This window comes from Scatophagus argus, chromosome 4 (assembly GCF_020382885.2).
Source record: "Scatophagus argus isolate fScaArg1 chromosome 4, fScaArg1.pri, whole genome shotgun sequence".
In the NCBI taxonomy this organism is placed as follows: Eukaryota; Metazoa; Chordata; class Actinopteri; family Scatophagidae; genus Scatophagus; species Scatophagus argus.
In genome coordinates, this window is record NC_058496.1 from 14,720,472 (window position 1) to 14,738,024 (window position 17,553).

At 38.8% G+C, this 17,553-nt stretch overlaps 1 protein-coding gene across 1 annotated transcript in view; it reads left to right on the plus strand.

Moving 5' to 3' along the window:
- tmem8b (transmembrane protein 8B) overlaps nt 1–12,445 on the plus strand; it is a 33,923-nt gene extending 21,478 nt beyond the window's left edge. The window contains exons 9-13 of the mRNA XM_046385360.1: nt 1,030–1,172; nt 2,506–2,684; nt 3,802–3,948; nt 7,618–7,734; nt 11,746–12,445. Coding sequence (XP_046241316.1) covers nt 1,030–1,172; nt 2,506–2,684; nt 3,802–3,948; nt 7,618–7,734; nt 11,746–12,081 — 922 coding nt within the window. The 3' untranslated portion in view covers nt 12,082–12,445. The remainder of the gene's footprint in view (nt 1–1,029; nt 1,173–2,505; nt 2,685–3,801; nt 3,949–7,617; nt 7,735–11,745) is intronic.
- The last annotated feature ends 5,108 nt before the right edge of the window (nt 12,446–17,553 follow it).

A 17,553-nucleotide genomic window follows, 5' to 3' on the forward strand; every position in this document is an offset into this window, starting at 1 on the left:
AATTAAGTTGATTGATATAATTTAAAAATAAAGGAACAGGCAGCTGTGTCAATTAAAGGATGGGTTCTGGGAAAAGGCAAAGACAGATTTGTTACCTCACGTAGTTTCATCCTTTTTGATTGATTAGCAATTAGAGAAACTACAGCACAAGCACAAATTTAAAAGGTTTTTTCTTTTATCCCATGTAGCATCAGAGATATATAAATTATGTTTAGGTCACAGGCAGTTAGTAGCTTGTATTCTGCAGCTGCATAACAACAACCTTTATCACACTGTGAATTCCCTCCAAAAATGTACTTTTTGGTAGAAAACATTCTCTAGAAATATAAAAAGAGAGAGGTGATGATATAAGTAATTCAGTTCTTTTTGATTGTAAGTAGAGTGTGGTGAAAAATTCCAGGTGGGTTACCTCACTGATATGCCTAACTAAGGTTAAACTATCACTGTGGAAGTCTAGCTCCCTTGTTATTCCTTAAAGAATGGACATAATTTGTGGAAAATTGCCTTTGTAATTGCTTTATGAATTTGGAGATGGCACAGTCTCAGGAGAGTAAAGCTGTCTGACATCTCACAACGCTAAAATGACCCTTTTATCTCCAAAGTGCTATGGTGATGATTGTACTAGAGGACATTAAAAAAAGACTACTTTTGGCTTTGAGTGAAATGTCAGCATACTCACATGCCCACAGCGACAATGGCAGCATGCTGATATTTAGCAGGTTTACCATATTAATTTAGCAGTTAACAACATTTACTAATTAGCAAGAAACACAAAGTGCAGCTGAGGCTGATGTGAGTGTAATTAGTTTTGCATTATTTAATAATAAAACAATGGTCAAACTGAAGTATTTGACCTTATGATGATGATGATGGAGGTAGATGAACAGGTGGGAGATGTCTGGACCAAAACGCAAAAGCAAATTTAATCCATCATGCTGGTAAAAGAGAACCTAGATTCACCAGTGAGTGCTGCAGTGATGTTCCTCTTGCTCATATCCATCTTGTTCTCCCTGTCTGCAACTTTTCCAGATTTGAGGCGTGCACCAATATCACTGCCGAGGTTTACATGCGCTCATACCTGACTCCATGCATCAACGACTGTGGGACGTATGGACAGTGCAAGCTTCTGCGCACCAACAACTACCTTTATGCTGCATGTGAATGCAAAGCAGGTAACCATGTGTTTAAAAAATCTACTGGTCATTTTTCAGGCTCTCATGAAAAGCTTTTATGCTCCTTTGTTGATTTGAAATTGTGCACAGCATGAATGCAAACTGAATTCAGATTAGGTGGTCCATTTTTTCCCACTTTATTTTCAAATGGCAATCACATTGACTAAACCCATTTATGGTAGCCAGGCAGTTAGTAACAAAGCAGGGTGAGCTGTTTGCTAGAAGTGGAGAAATAATTTATTAATATCAACAATGCCTTTAATTATTAATCAGTAATTAATAATTAGAAAAAAGTCTGACTATCAATTATTACAGGTGCAAGTGATTTTCACCAGTCAAAGGCTTTTTCCTCATACAAGATAAGATAAAACTTTCAGTGAAGAAATTAGGTCATCACTGCTGCAAGGAATTTCTAATTGGTTGGACCATACATCATGCAGAGTGACACAAAAATGGGAGAGAGCAAGGTGGGATGGCACAGGTCATCTTCCAGGACTGAACTGGCAATACATTGATTAAACTGTATGTGCTGCTGTCCAATGAGTCATACAGCGGGCTGGTATTAATCTTCTAATATAAGCCGTTTTGATAAGACAATAAAACAGGCTCTTAATTATGAACAGCTTTTCAATAAAAGATGAGCTTATGAAACTAAACAAAGCATGTCCTCTGAGCCTTTTTTAAATCCTGCCTTTGATCTTCTGTTATCAGAGCTGGTTTCTCTTCAGTTAAATTCATTGTCATACTTCATATGTGTGACTGCTTGCTGGCAGGCGCTTTGCATTCAGCACTTGCCCTTGGCCCGTGTCATGCTGCAAACCCTCTGCTTCAACAGTGCTCACGAATATTTAATTCACACAGCTTTATCCAGTCCCCCACTTGATAAGCATCCAATTCATGTGGCAGAGCAAGGGTGTTTTAACATAGGAAATAGTTCACATCAGGAGGCTCTATTGTACAGAATACACAACTTCACACGTAACAGTTTTTGATTGGTTTTTGCAAAGAAATGCGTTTATAAAACAGGGATGATGAAGCATTCATCTTGTCAAGATAAATATTTTATCCATTTTAAGAGATACTGTGAATTCTAAAGGGAAGAGCTTTTGAAACAAACTGATTCATCTGCATTACAGTCTCCTCTCACCAGTTCAGACAAAAGATTTAAGATGTTCCTAAAGTTTGTCTAGAGTCTGAGAGTCTGAGGAAGACAGAAACTGTTTAATTATTTTTTTTCCCCCTGATCTGTAAAGCCTTCAAACACCGAAGGTCTTTACTCTCTTAGATACAGCTACTCTTACATACAGTACCATGCTGTGTTTATGTGTGTTAGGCTGGGAGGGCTGGGGATGCACAGACAACTCGGAGGCCTACTCCTACAGTTTCCAGCTGCTCTCCACCCTGCTGCTCTGCCTCAGTAACCTGATGTTTGTCCCTCCTGTGGCCATTGCTATCCGAAGTCAGTACCTGCTGGAGGCTTCGGTCTACATCTTCACCATGTTCTTTTCCACTGTGAGTTACTGCCAGACCAACAAAGTGGTGACTGTTCTATCCTCTGGAATAAAGAGTTGACCCATAAAATATTTGCATATTAATATTTTGCATATCCTACTGTAATGGACATTAATGCTGATCATGATAAGCACAGTTGCTTTTTTATGAATGCAAGTAACCAAGTTAAAGGTACACTGTGTGGTTATTGACCATTATTTGTGTTGTGGGGCCTACATACAAATGCATAGGTAGTTGTTTTGTGTAAAAGTACAAGGACTCAACATGAGTGAATAGATAAGTGACATGATATACATTCCTGCAACTAGTGTAATGCCATTTCACTCATCTACAGTTGGCAGCAGTAATGCACAAAGAAGCATATCAATACACCAACAAAGGCAAGGAAGAAGAAGTCTGCAAACTAGATGAATGGATAAAACATTGGACGATTTAAAATATTTCAAAATGTTGGCTTTGTCTAATGGAGAAATACATGCACCGTGCAGCATGTTTGTAAGGCAGTATTTTGACTGACTGGAGCCCTGCATGTAAAAAACACATCCTTCTAATTCATTTGAGTAGGAGCTGTCCATTGGCACAACAGGCGGTTGCAGCACAATGTCAGCTGACTAAGGCACTGTGTTGGCCAAACAAATACAGGCAAAAGGCACATTCCTGGTAGATTACTCTAAACTGAGTATTTTTTACTCTTCATGACAAATGCTAAAATGGTTGCAGACACGAAAACCCAATAAAGTTTTAAAATCCCATCTTTAAACACATCAAGTTGGAATAAACTGTACTATAACGCTGCTACGGAAACAACAATTTTAGAAATATAAGCAATTTATGATAAAGTGTCACAGTGAGGGATAAAATAGATGATTCATTTTAGGTTATGTTTAGACCAAACCAGTCCAATAACTGAAAATATTTGGGCTAAGCCAACAGCCAGACCATATTCAGCTCATCAAATAATGATGTGCATGATGGCTCACCATGTTCCCATCTATTAGCAAAGAGTACATTTTGTGAAAAAAGTTTCAACACTACTTTTCATTTTTTTATCGCAGCTATACTAAGTATTTTTTCTATTTGTTTCTCCAACTGCTGCCTTTTCCCTGTCCTCTGATAGTTCTACCATGCATGTGACCAGCCGGGTATTGTGGTCTTTTGCATCATGGAGTACGACGTCCTGCAGTTCTGTGACTTCCTCGGGTCGCTCATGTCAGTGTGGGTCACTGTCATAGCTATGGCCAGACTAAAGTCCATCATCAAACAGGTAGGTAGTACCTACTGCGATTCTGCCTATTTAGGAGAGTCAAGAACTGAAGTTTGTCAAAGAGCAGTGAGTGTAGAAGATGTTTGACCTGATATTCAAACTGCCATTTTGTTTCCACTTTCCACAAGCTTGTGAGCTTGTATTTTCTATGTGGGAAGTTGAGTACATTACATTATATGCTCAGCACTGAAGTAGATTAAGTCCGTGTAGGAGATGTGAGCGATCAGATAAATTGCACTTGCGAAGTTGTTAATATGCCCGTAGGTTGTTGAATCAACTTATTTTAGTACACTGGTATGCATGACCCAACTTGAACACACCATCTGACACAGTTTAAAAGTGATTGCACTCAAAACTGCGAATGCCACTTGTACCAACGTGAATCAATGCAATTGTCCAACATAAAATATGTGCATGTGTACCAACGGTATCATCAATAATAAAGACAAATAATCACGACAAATTTACATGAACATAGTTGAATCCAAAAGGATAAAGTAAGTAATGTGCTGTACTGCCGACACTCAAAAGGTGTGAAAAGATTAAAGTTTACCAAAGCTTCTTGACTCCCTGTTTTATAATTAACTCATAGAGTTTCAGTGCTGTCTTATGTTTCCTACAGTCCATTTAAACTGCTATGTACCAAGCAACATTGGCATAGCCACATGGAGCGCAGCCCATGTCACCAGAAGCGCTGTGATTGGCTCATTTGTGTCTCTGAACGATAAAGCAGCAATTCGCAAGAGCAACTCCAGACCTCTTTGATTTGGCTGACAAACTGTGAGATGTGTGCAGTGATTCAGACGTCTGGAGCCAGACATTTTCCTGACCATAATGCACGTCCGCTGCCATGTGTCGCAGTCTGGCAGCACCTAAACTCAGAGCTCTTAGGGTAGTGGTGGACAATTGAGATAAGCCCCGAAGCTAAGAAGGATTGCAGGACTGAGGAGTAGAGCTGTGGAGCTGTGAAGGAGAGCTATGAGTGAGTGCTGCATATGCCTCAATTTTCAGTTATAAATTAAAAGATCAATGTGTTAGAATCAGCGGCATGCGGTGCTAAATCCTCCGGTTGTTGACATATTGCGGTGGATAACAGTAAACACTAACAGGTGCGCCTTCTCCCTGGGTCACTCCCTGGCTTCATACCAAGATGGAGCAGTCGCAGGGAAAATGTGTGTGTGTGTGTTTGTGTGTCCATGTCCATAAAAGACACAGAGGGAGAGAGAGAGAGGTGGGAGGGGAAGCTGGTGGTGGTAGGGTGTAGTGGGAGGGAGAGTGTACGAACATCTGCTGTCCTCTAGAGTTTTCATTTTTGCTGAGCACTGCAGTATGCAATCACTAATCAAATTGCACATGTCAGGACTGGCAAGTGGAACTGTATGTGTTTGTGTACTAGAGAAAGGCAGTGTGTGTGTGTGTGTTTGTGTACATGTGTGACCTCTGGACCTTCAAAGGCCTAAAAGTCGTCAGAAATATGCCAGCAGAATGTCTTGCACGCACATTTTTGCAGGTTCACATTAAGAAAGCGCTGCTGGAGAACTGTTGGTCTCAACTTGCTGAGGGTTAGTGCATCAGAGTCACATGAATCAGTTTAAAGGACCATTACAATTTTTCATCTTGGAGCTCAGCTTCACAGTTTTGGCCCTCTTTTACTGAACACTTATGATGATATTGTTCTCATCAAAGTATCTGCTGAGATCTGGATACACACAGGACATGAAGCAAGAACATTGAGGTGATTAGAACATTTTAGCCGGATGACCTTCTCCACTAACATCAAAAATTAACACATTTTAAATGTCTGTCATCTACGGTCATGATGACGAAGGTATAAAACAGACATCTAGTTTCATTTCAGCATTTGCTTTTGTTTTTATATTCAAAGTTTTTCTAACCTGCTCTTCTGACTGCTTGTATTTCTTGGCCTGTCAGACTCATGGTTATGTATAATAGTCAGGCAAAGTGTTCAATAAATCACCAGATGCACAAAAGCGAAGGTAGAAAATTTGAACAGCCACCTCGATGTTGCATGAAACTCAGCAAGTTGTTATAGTTCGGTAGAGGCAACCACTCATGGACATAGATAAGCAGAGTGTACAGACCTATAAAATCAGAGCAAAGAGCTCCCAAGGTCTTATATTTATCAAATGATAGCTCTGAAAGCTAGTAAACAGACCTTAGTGCTGCAATTATTTAAAATATTCAGTGACTTTTAAACAACGTGAAACTTTTAAAATAGGTTATTGTGGGGGCTTGTTGTAATCCACACATGAACAAATGCACTGTAAGTCTTTATATCGATAAGCATGAAAATATATGCGGAAGATAAAAATAGGCTTGCTATGAGAACTCCTACTAGCTCGTCTGTCACAGTGACAGATAACGATTCATTACAGCGAATACCCCTGCCTCCGTGCATGCATCCATGTGCTCATGCCTGCATATAATACATGTATACATGCATGTTTGGGTGCAACCGGATGATCCAGCGGTGCAGTATGACTGATGACTGTTGCTGCACAGAGTCCTTGGGCTGAATCACGCAGCTCCTTTCCTGCTTGCTCTGTGCCAATTAGTCCTGTTCTCCTGCAGATGGGTCATCCCTTTCCAGCTTGAAAATCCCCAATTTCTCCTCACATTCCCTGCTGGGCTAGTGCAGACCTCGGGCATCCTGGACAGGCTTAAGTTCTCCCAAAGCATGTGCAGCACGGCGTATTGATTTTTTCCCCCCTCTCACTTTATCTCTTTTATATCCTGTGGCTTTATGTCAAATTGTGAGCTTGACAAAATAAAGTTTAACTGATATTATTTATAGCATGCGCCTCTGTTGTTCATGTTTTGTTTTCATTGTTATATTGTGGCTCTCACTCACAGAGAGGACTTTCAGTGTGTGTATTACTCTGTAAGCACTCTGAAATACTAATTTTGACTCCAGATGAACAGCTATTTTCTGTACTGCTACATGGACAGTAGACCCAATTCATTGATGGTATTCATCTTTTCATTGCACTGGTTGACAATAATAATGTTAGTTTTGCATATATTTAAACCTACATAAATCCGATATTACCCAGAATATCCCCTGCCCTATCATCAGTAAGGTCTGTAATGTTTCGGTGGGTGGTGTGTGTCAATGAACAGCCGCGCGATTACCAGAACTCAAGGTTTTCCCACAGAACATTGCATTATAAATGTATGATTAATGTTAGTCACTTGAACTGTCAGAGGTGTTAATGTTGTGACTGGTCGGCGTATATTTTTATAAATTAGTTTGCTGTCTAGTTGACAACAAGGGCAAGAGCAAAGTCCAAAGGCTAGTCCATTGTGGCTATTATCAAATAAAATACTGATATGACATTTCAGTTCTCCTTCACTGTCACTTCCTTTTCCTAATCTTACTGAACTGATTTGGACCCATAACACTATTTTTCTGAAGACAACACAGCTCTCCACTAGACCTCAGGGAATGCACCAACTGTGTTAGGAAAAGTAGAACTCTCACATCCAAAAAAACAGGACACAGGTGCAGAGGTAATTAAAACATACCCAGTCCCACATACAGTGACTGAAAACGCTCTTCTGGTGTTTTACCAACATTATTATCTACTGTGTATGCAACAGTGTCAACAGTGTTTGAGGACTGCTATTGATCCATGTGTTTTTGTCAAGGTGCTGTATCTGCTGGGGGCAATGTCTCTGTCCATGGCTTTGCAGCTAGACCGTCACGGTCTGTGGAACCTGCTGGGACCCAGCCTGTTTGCTCTGGGCATCATGGCCGTGGCATGGGTAAGGGCAGCTCTTATATTTACTACACAGCAGACCAGTGCTCTACGGTGAAAAAAATATTTATTCCACAATTAGTTTACATTTGAAAACAGTAGCATCTACGTATATAAATTGCCAGTGAAAATAAAAACCAAAAAAACTGGCAGGAATTTATATGTAAGATACAGAATGTTCTTGTTTGGCAAAATTCAGCAATTATAGTTTCTTAATCCTGCATTTAAGACATAGGATAAAACATTACTAATTTTAATACATAATGTGCCTTTGACATTCATGGTGGAGCTTGTTCAAACATGTAGATGAAACTTGTCAGTATTGTCCCTCTATTGTTCCTCACAACAGTAAATGTAAAAGGACTTAATCCATCATTTAAGCTTATTGCTGGAACATGGGGCTGGAACATGTGCATGGTTAAAAACTGTGGGTTTCTGACCAATGAAGCTATTTTATATTAGCATGGAAGGGGCTTTAAAAGTTTTGCAGCCTGTGGGTATTAGTCATGGGTTGTAGTTCCATTATAAGTCAGCTTGTACTTTCACCGACTCTTCTCCGAGTCATAATGTGCTCCCTGAACTGAGAAGATAAAAAATAATAGTCTTTCAGGCAAGGTTGTTGGAAAAAAAAAAGCCTTTAACACCAAACCCCTGACACGAGTTTGAAAACAAGGTTTGTGGCTTCCTTGGAGCAAGCTTTGCTTTGAATAAAGTGTGGGAGTTGTAGCTGAGAGTTATCTTTCGATGAGCCATAGGATCCTACAGAAACTGTGGAAGATGAAGCACTGTTTAATTCCGCTATGTAAACCTTCCAGTTTTAGCACAAAAGATAGGAGACAGTATATTTTACTATAGACGAGATTCTTTTATTCCAAGATTAACAGCAGCGCTCCAGCATCCACTGTATCATTCAACTGTGAGTGTATTTGGAGATTTCCATAATGCCACTGGCTTCCACAATTTGGCCTGCTTTCCTGAGGCACACTGACACATTCGTCATTCAATTACACTGACTCACTGACGTGTTATTTGACAAATATAAAATGCTTACATCTGATATGTGATAGTATCTACAGAATGGAAGTAAGCTTTGCTTTTTTTTTTTTTTTCCAATGGTGATGAACTACACATTAAGTAGTAAACTCAGAAGAGAAACTTTTCCTTGCAAAGTCACTTGGATCTTGTGCTAATGCTGCAGGTTTTTAAAGATAAACCTGGGCTCATGCTTTGATTACTTGACACTTCATAATTTATCAGTTGCTCAATAGCGTATGTCTACATTTCAGCATTCTCTCCTCAGTGCTGCACCTCTGAGTTTGAGCACTGCACATTTTCTACAAGAGCCCTTTCATTTCAGCTTGTCATGTTTCTGCAAAGCCTGGCATTCTGAACATTCCCAGACACAACCGAATTAGATCAGTCAAGCGGAGGGCACAGAGCGCCTGCTGCTTTGCAGGAGTGTCATGAACAGTAAGAGGGGGAGAAGTTCAGATCTGTCAATGGCAACTATATGTAATCCTCCGAACTAAATGAGGCGCCCAACATATGCATGAAAAGACCATGCTGAAATTGTTTTGTCTTAACCAGAAATATGTGCAGGTCTAAAGGGACGCAAACAATAAAAACACACATTTTATGTTTTTCTTGACTTGGCTTCACATAACACAGATATTAGTCCTTAACCTAAAATTTATACATAATGGCTCACTCAGAGCCATTTTCCCGCTAGAATACATGTCATTATTCTTCTCAGTCATGACCGACTTACATTTCTCTTGACAGTGTGGGATTTTTATGGTAATGTATTGGAAAGAAATATAATAATGCAAGCAATCATTGTTTGAGACTGTATACAATAATGAAGCATTCTCTAAATGCTATTTAGAAGGAAATGAAATGAAATGTCCAAATCTCTGGATGCCACACTTTCAGCGATTGTGAGCCACTTACAGAATGAGCATATTCTCTATATTAAACGAGTAGAAAAATGATATCAGTTACTGCCAAAAGGAACATGAGCATAAAATAGCCCAACAAAATAGCCCAAGTGATGACTGGACAGTCACTGATTACCAATTTAAAACATCTATCATCTGATTATGGTCATTGTGATGGACTTTATGCTGCAGTAGACATGAATACAAATGGAGATTTATGAGGAATCCCATCCCTCTGTTCCTCCAATCAAAGCAAACTGCTTGCTGCTCCCTTGATGAAATTCAACTGATCTTGATGTTTGAATGACTGCTCCTTGTGTGATCTCCCACTTCAATATCCTGTTTCTACATGATATGTGTTCATTAAATCGTACACAAGGCCTCTGAGATCAATTACAAAGGAAAAAAACTGTAAAATGCTTTATTTTATGGGTGCGTTAGTTTCCTAATAATTTTCTCAAAAAAATAAAAGAAAGATATGTAATTGTTATTTCTTAATACGTTTCTTGAAAAGGACAGTTTAATTTGGGACTAATTACAGAAACAATTGAAATTTATAACATTAATTGGCACTTTTATTTTCAATTTCTAGCATAGCCAAGACTGTGTTTTAAGCTGGAATTATGGGTTTGCAGAGGTGCATGCAGAAGTCGATCTGCACACACGTCATGTCAGGAGGTTTTCTCTATTTTTTGGCAAAGTAATTAGGGATTAGCTGTATGCTTCTGCGTAGTAATGCTATCAGCGATCTTCTAACAGAGCATAAGAATTTAAATTCCTCTTCTTGTAGTGGTTTGTTTACACTGTCTCTGGACTGCAATTTAATTCTGTTACCTGATTTCTTCTGCGTTCTCTTGACACTGTAGTTTGGTAAATGTGACGCTGTTTCCTACAGTGGATGTGTGCATTTCATTCAACCCCCAGTTCATTTCACACAAGTATAAAGGAAAAAATGTGTCCAAATGACACCAGCGTAGGTTCACTGAAGGCCAACCGTTATGCGCATCGGATATTGAGGGGTATGACCCTTCACTTTCATGCAGCCCAAACAAACTTAATTGACAGATGAACTTTTTCTCTGGACATGTGCAGTTGTAAATTACATGCAATTCAAGATTTATGCTAATAAATTAAATGAATATTAGTATGGGTTAGAAATGGATCTCAGTTTTTCAAGATAATGCTATGTGCAGTTCTTTCCTTTTACCATATTTTCCAGACTATAAGCAGCTACTTTTTTCCCACGCCTTGAACTCTGCGGCCTAAACAACGACGCGGCTAACCTATAGAGTTTAACGGGCTAACGGCCTGATGATGCGAAGAGGAAGACACTAGTTTTAAGCGTAACTTTTAACAGTCATTTTGCGCGTCATGCACACACCCTCATCATGGAAAACACTTGAAGAACTGCATATGATGCAGCTTATAAGTTAAAAGCAATCGAACTGGCTGTCCAAGAAGGAAATAGAGCTGCTGCACGTAAGCTTGGTGTAAATGAATCAGACGTTGGAGATGGCAGCGTGAAGAACTGATGCAATGCAAAAAGACGAAAAGGATAACCTAACCCTAACCCTAAAAGCTTTCAGAGGTAAAAAAAAAGCAGATGGCCCGAACTTTAAAAAACGTATGTCATGTTACAATATGGACACCTGCGACTTATAGTCAAGTGCGGCCTATATATGTACAAATATTTTTTTCTTTTTAAATTGGTGGGTTCGGTTTATACTCAGGTGTGTTCTATAGTCTGGAAATTACGGTAATTCCTCTTCCTATAAACTCCACAGAAACTCCACTTTTCTGTTGTTTTTATGTAACAGTTGTTTCCTAGCAAGTATTTATCCGGTGAACCCAGTGAACATGTTATCTTACCTGGAAATCACACATCCAGGAAACCTAAGAAAAAATAGTTATGTATGGACTTCATACAAATAACATGTTGAGCAATCCCAGGAACCTGTAAAACATTATTACATACATCTATGAATACATTCAATCCAGTGTACAGTTTACTGTTTTATACTAAAAATAGGTCTAAATGGTGAAGTTCAAAACAATGTTTTATGTGTGTGTTGGTCTGTCAGACGGTACGCACCATCCGTAGGCGGCGCTGCTACCCGCCAACCTGGAAGCGCTGGGTGTTCTTCCTCTTCCCAGGAACCATGATTGCCACGTCGGCCGTGGCCCTTTATGCCTTTGTGGAGACAGAGGAGAACTACTTCTACATCCACAGCATTTGGCACATGCTGATTGCAGGGAGCGTGGGCTTCCTTCTGCCGCCTCGTGCCAAACCCGACTCCAAGGTGACTCCACTGAAGCGTAGGCGGGGCTGTGGCTATCAGCTGTGCGTGAACGAGCACGAGGAGCTGGGTCTGGTGGACCCAGCCATCATCTCCATCAACAGCATCTGTACCAGCTGATAAACTACCCCACTCCAACCTTTTACCTTAGAGACACTTCATTGCCTTCTTTTACTTGGGAAATTCACACACGGGAAATTAAGCCACAGAACTTGAAATAGCAATGTAAATACTTTAATGCAGATGTGACACATTGTTTTTTTTTTGTTATTGTCATGGTAATTACTATCAATACAACTGTAATTATTATTATCTATAGTTAAAGTTGTTCTGATGAATTGTGGGTGTACAGTGACACACAATTGTTTGTGAATATGTATTTAAAGTCAAAGCTGAAACACTGCTGCTATCTGACGGTGACTGTAAAACTGCTTCTGTTGGTTATTTATCGGTGGTCTTGTAAACAGGCCAGCTATTTAATTGTTGGGGCACAGACTGGGGGAGGCGGGGGGTGGGGGTGTAGTTGGGGGGGTGGGGGTTGGCGGGGTGATTTATCAAGGGCACGGCTTTTCTGACGTTCTTTTGGAATATATCTTTTGCACTGAGACACAAAAATGTTATTCTGTAAATTTTTATAACAATATAAACTACAGTGGGCATCACAAATAAAAAACCTAGTTGTCATGTGGAATGTTAGACTGTCCTTTGCAATTGCAATGTATTGCTTTTACACGAATGTGCTGAATGTTCTTTATGGGAACAGTTCCAAAGTCCAGCTGCCTGTTGAAAGAGAAGAGGCGAGGCAGGATTATTTCAGAGACCTCAAACCAAGACCTCACCTCCTTGTTCTTTTCTGACAGGACCTGTGTGACTCCACATTCATAAACAATAAATGTTTTCTTTCTTTGCCTCGGTCTTACTTCTGCTTTCGAAGCTTTTAAGTGTAGTGCAACTGGTGAACCTCCCACAAAGACATCATATCGCAACTCATGGCCTAATGGAAGCTGGTGGTACTCAGAGAGTGAGATGAGATGCTGTCAACAGCATCCTCCCAGGAACAGAGCAAGAGATAAATAATTCTCCAACAGAGAAGCAGTATGAAGGCAGCTTCAGAGCACAGGCCTACAGTCAATATGCAGCCTCTCTCTTATATAAAGGAGAGTTTTATGACTCTTTGCTTTACACCTTATTAGGCGTGATCCTTCTGCAGCTCCTCAGTATTTATCATCCTGTGCTGTGAGCACACCCGGGCTTATCAAATTATTTGAGAAAAGAAAGATGAAGGAATTCATTCTTTCTTGCGACTGTAAACCGTAGTCTAGCATGGCTAATATCAGACTAACAAAACACATTAAAAGTTCTCAACCGTGCTAGCAGCTCTGCGAGGCTGTACTTGAAAGACTAACATGCTCGCAATGTTAGCATATTGAGGTTTAGGAGGTATCATTTTTTTAACATGTTCACCATCTGAGTTTGACATGTTAGCATGCTAACCTTTGAAAATTACTAAGTTACTGCAAAGCACAGTTGAGGTTGAAGGAAAAGTCGTTATTTGTGCAGGTATTTGGTCATAAACCAATAGATGAAATGACATTTTGACCAGATGATGGTCAATGATGATGATGAAATTCATCATCAAATTCATTTGAATTCATTTCCTGTAGAGATATATTTTGATTAAAACTTAAAATGTTAATGGTGGTGCTACAGGAGAGAATTAGGACAGTAGACACACTGGATATCTGTACCAGATTTTGAGTCAGTCAATGAGATGCTAAGTCATCGACACAATCAGTGAAAAACTTTGACTGCTGGTGGCATTAGAAGAAAATATATCATCCTTTTGGGATCTTGAATGTCTGTAGTACCAACTACATTTCATTCAATCCATATAATAGCTGAGAGACATCAGAGAGGACTAAAGCGGTGGACAGACTAGGGCCGTGCCTCTGACATGGCTAAAAATCAGTAACAGGCCTGAAGGAAATTTGCTTTCTTACCAAACAATGGATAAGAGGGTTGATACTACGCTCATTTGTCTGTTAAATATGAAGCTAAAGTCAGGAAAAAGTTAGCTTAGCTTAGCACAAAGACTGCAGAAAAACAACTAGCCTGACCTGTCAATCACAAAACCCTGTAGTGAAAGCATAAAGGTTTTAGAGGTGCTTACAGGGGGTGTTTTTCCATCTCTGGACAGAATCGGGCTATCTGTCAGTCATCTGCATGTGCCAGGCTAAGTTAACCTTCTCCTGCCTACTGCAGACAGATATGAGCTTCATATCTTCTCATTTAACTTTCTTCAAAAAAAACATACAGTGTATTCCTTCAAGTATATTCAAATCAACATCAACTAAAAATAGATGCTTTAATAATGTAGATTCATTTATTTATCAAGCTAAATATTGTATAAACCAGAGAAAGGAATAAACACATAAATACACACACACACACCTACACCCCATGACCAATCAACATTTTATTTATTTACACTTTGCAAACAAAGCATTTATTTAGAGCGAGAGAGGAAAGAAACTAATTCTTCATTTTTACAAGAACTGCCACTGCTGCAGCTAATTATGCATCAATTCCTTACTTGTGTAAGTGTTTCTGTTGAGCTTTGAAAATGTGATGGAATGAGGTCACCAGAGGGCATTTAATGGCCGTACATTTACTTTTCTTCTCTACTCTTTCTGTCTGAAAGGAAAAAAGCACGAGTACACAAAAAGATGCCTATAGTCAAGTGGTAATATGACTAATACACTGGAATTGCTTAATGTTTTTATCTAAATTTTGTTAAATCATACTCATGTGTTTTTATATCATTTTATTAATGTATATTAAGGATTATATATTAAACTCAACAAAGTTTGATCCACACAACCTGAATACTAAAAAAGTCTTTGCTGCTCTCTTCATCTGATCAAAAAGAAATAGAAATGGTCTCTCTTTTCTTTTTTGTTGTCAGCAGATAGTTGAGGGAACATTGTTCAGAAGGAGAAATAAATCGAAATGCAAAATGAAACAATGGTTAAATGAACATAAAACTTTGTAAAGATGTATACTGTATATTTCATTGCATTTCTCAGTCACTTCCCTGTCACTTCAATAAAAAGCCAAGTAATGGAAATTCATGTAATAAGAGACTCAATATTCCAAGTGTAGAGTGCACCCCTTGGCGGGAATAAAAGGCCTGTGACTGTACTAAATGAGACAAATTAGACCAAAATGACAAGGTCTTAGATATTGAAATTTCAAACACTGGATATCCCTGTACTTCCACCACACATGAAATCAAAGCAAGTACCTTTTTTGTATTCATGGATTCATGGCTAACATATCTAACAGGATTATTACTCCGACACACCATAACCTACAGCACTAGAGCAATTTCAACTCAGTTTATTTGCATGGCTGTTTTTCATTGGATAAATCCCGCAGTCTGAGAGCAGAGCTACTGTACTGGGCTAAAATATGATGATTTGCACGGCAGCGAAATATGACTTTTGCTAGTTTTTTATTTGATTTTTCTCTTGCCACCTTAAATTCTGAATGAATGAATGCTCTGTTGTCACTGTGCTTCAGTACAACAAAATTAGATGTGCTTCATTTGAACAGTGCAACCATTAAATATTTGCATTCACACAGCCACCAATATCCACAATCATACAGCTATAAGGGCAATAAATAATATGTGATTTAAAAAAAATACTATGTTGTTTAAGATACAAATTTTTTGCACATAATTATAAATTAGCAGCAACAGCATTTACAATCTGATGATTTTATCAGCAGTTCTTATTATCCCCTATCCGCTTTTGTGTATCTACAGCCATGTTAACATCTTTGTGAGGCCATTTTGAGCAGAGTGATAGTTTGAGCTAAATGCTAATGTAACCATTAACATGCATCCTCGACAGATGTAATCTTAGTGTGTTAGTATGGCTGGCTAATTAGCTCTAAATGCAATGTATGATAAAACTGAGGATTTTGGAAATGTCATTAGTTTTGCAGACATTTGATCCTAAACCAAAGTACAGGACACTTTAGATTTTTAATCTGATGATGTGCTAGGGGGAGAAAATCAAGGGATCACCAAAGAAATTGCTTCTAGATCTAGAGATCAATCCTGAGAGGGACATGAGTGTATCTACCAAATTTGACAGTAATCCATCCAGTAGTTTTTGATGTCACCATGATGGTGGTGCTGTAGCAGAAGTCACGGGATCCAGAGTCAGTAGGATTCATCCTCTGTGACAAAATGTCTGTACAAAATTTCATGACAATAAATCCAATATTTGTAGAGACATTTCAGTCTGAATCAAAGAAGTGGACAGACAGACTGTTGCCATTACGAGGTGCTTTGAGTGCCAGTGTGTATAAAATCTGTTCCTTCATAGATTGTAACTCAAAACTGACCTGTAAGGTGTTCCAAAACTGACCAAAAATCTTTTAAGAAAATTTGTCTGCATCTATTGAGTTTATTCAGGATAGATGGCGATGAGTCTGTGGTCCAAATCAAGAACTCACATTCACAAAATCCTTTAATTTTAACGCTTTATACGAACTTACACCTATAACAACGGAAGTGTGCAGAATATTAATGAATAGGAAGACTCACACCTCAAAGGTCTGTCAGCTTTCAGCATCAGAAATTTGTGTAAGCTGTTTTGGAAGAATAACCCTGTTGAAACAGGTATGTCCACAAAAGACATACTATATGATGTTATACTTTTATTGTCAAAATCAAGCTTCACTACAATAGTGAGTAGACAAAATGCTGCAAATACCAAGTGAAAAAAGGGACTGAATTTAAATAAACTAAAGCACAATTACAAAGCACCCATACAGACAAGTCATTTTCATTTAAATACTAATTAGTGGTATGTGGTAGCATTACTGAAGTCCAGAAAATTTTAGTTTAAAAAATCAAACAAAGGATAATCAAACAACGTTACAAAGAGGTACAATACATGCAATTCAAATTGCGTGCGCCTGTCAGACAAACTGACATGAACGCTGTAGAGGGAGCACTCTTGAAAATGATGAAAGTTCTATGCACAACTTGCACCCAAGGTCAACACACAAAGTTGCATAATGTGATCTAAGGAGCAGAGATGCCAAAAGGCTAATGGTGAACTAATGAGTCATCATTCAGGATCTTTTCTTCCACAACATTTTGAATCTGAAGAAAGCTAAAGAATGCACTTAACCATACAGTGTTTGTTGCCCTCTGTGAAACATGTTGGTCAATCTGTAATGGTTTGTGCATCCTTCTGATGAGAGTCACAGGTCCAATGTTTGTTCTGCATGACTGCATAGCAACCAGGAAATGAGGCCATTTTATAAAGCCAGATGCACTCTGGGGTGCAGATATTGCTCCATAATGATTCTCTGTTAGTTTATGTTAAGCTAATAAACAATCAGTTACATCTTGGACAGGCCAATTACAGTAAATAAATAAATATAGTTGTTTATGTCTAATTTTTCTCTCCAATTTCCTATTTCTCACTGCATTTTTCATGCAGAGGTGAAAGCTTCTCCAACTTTGCTCCAACACAACCAGCAAAATATTTTTCCCCCTGCATCTTCATC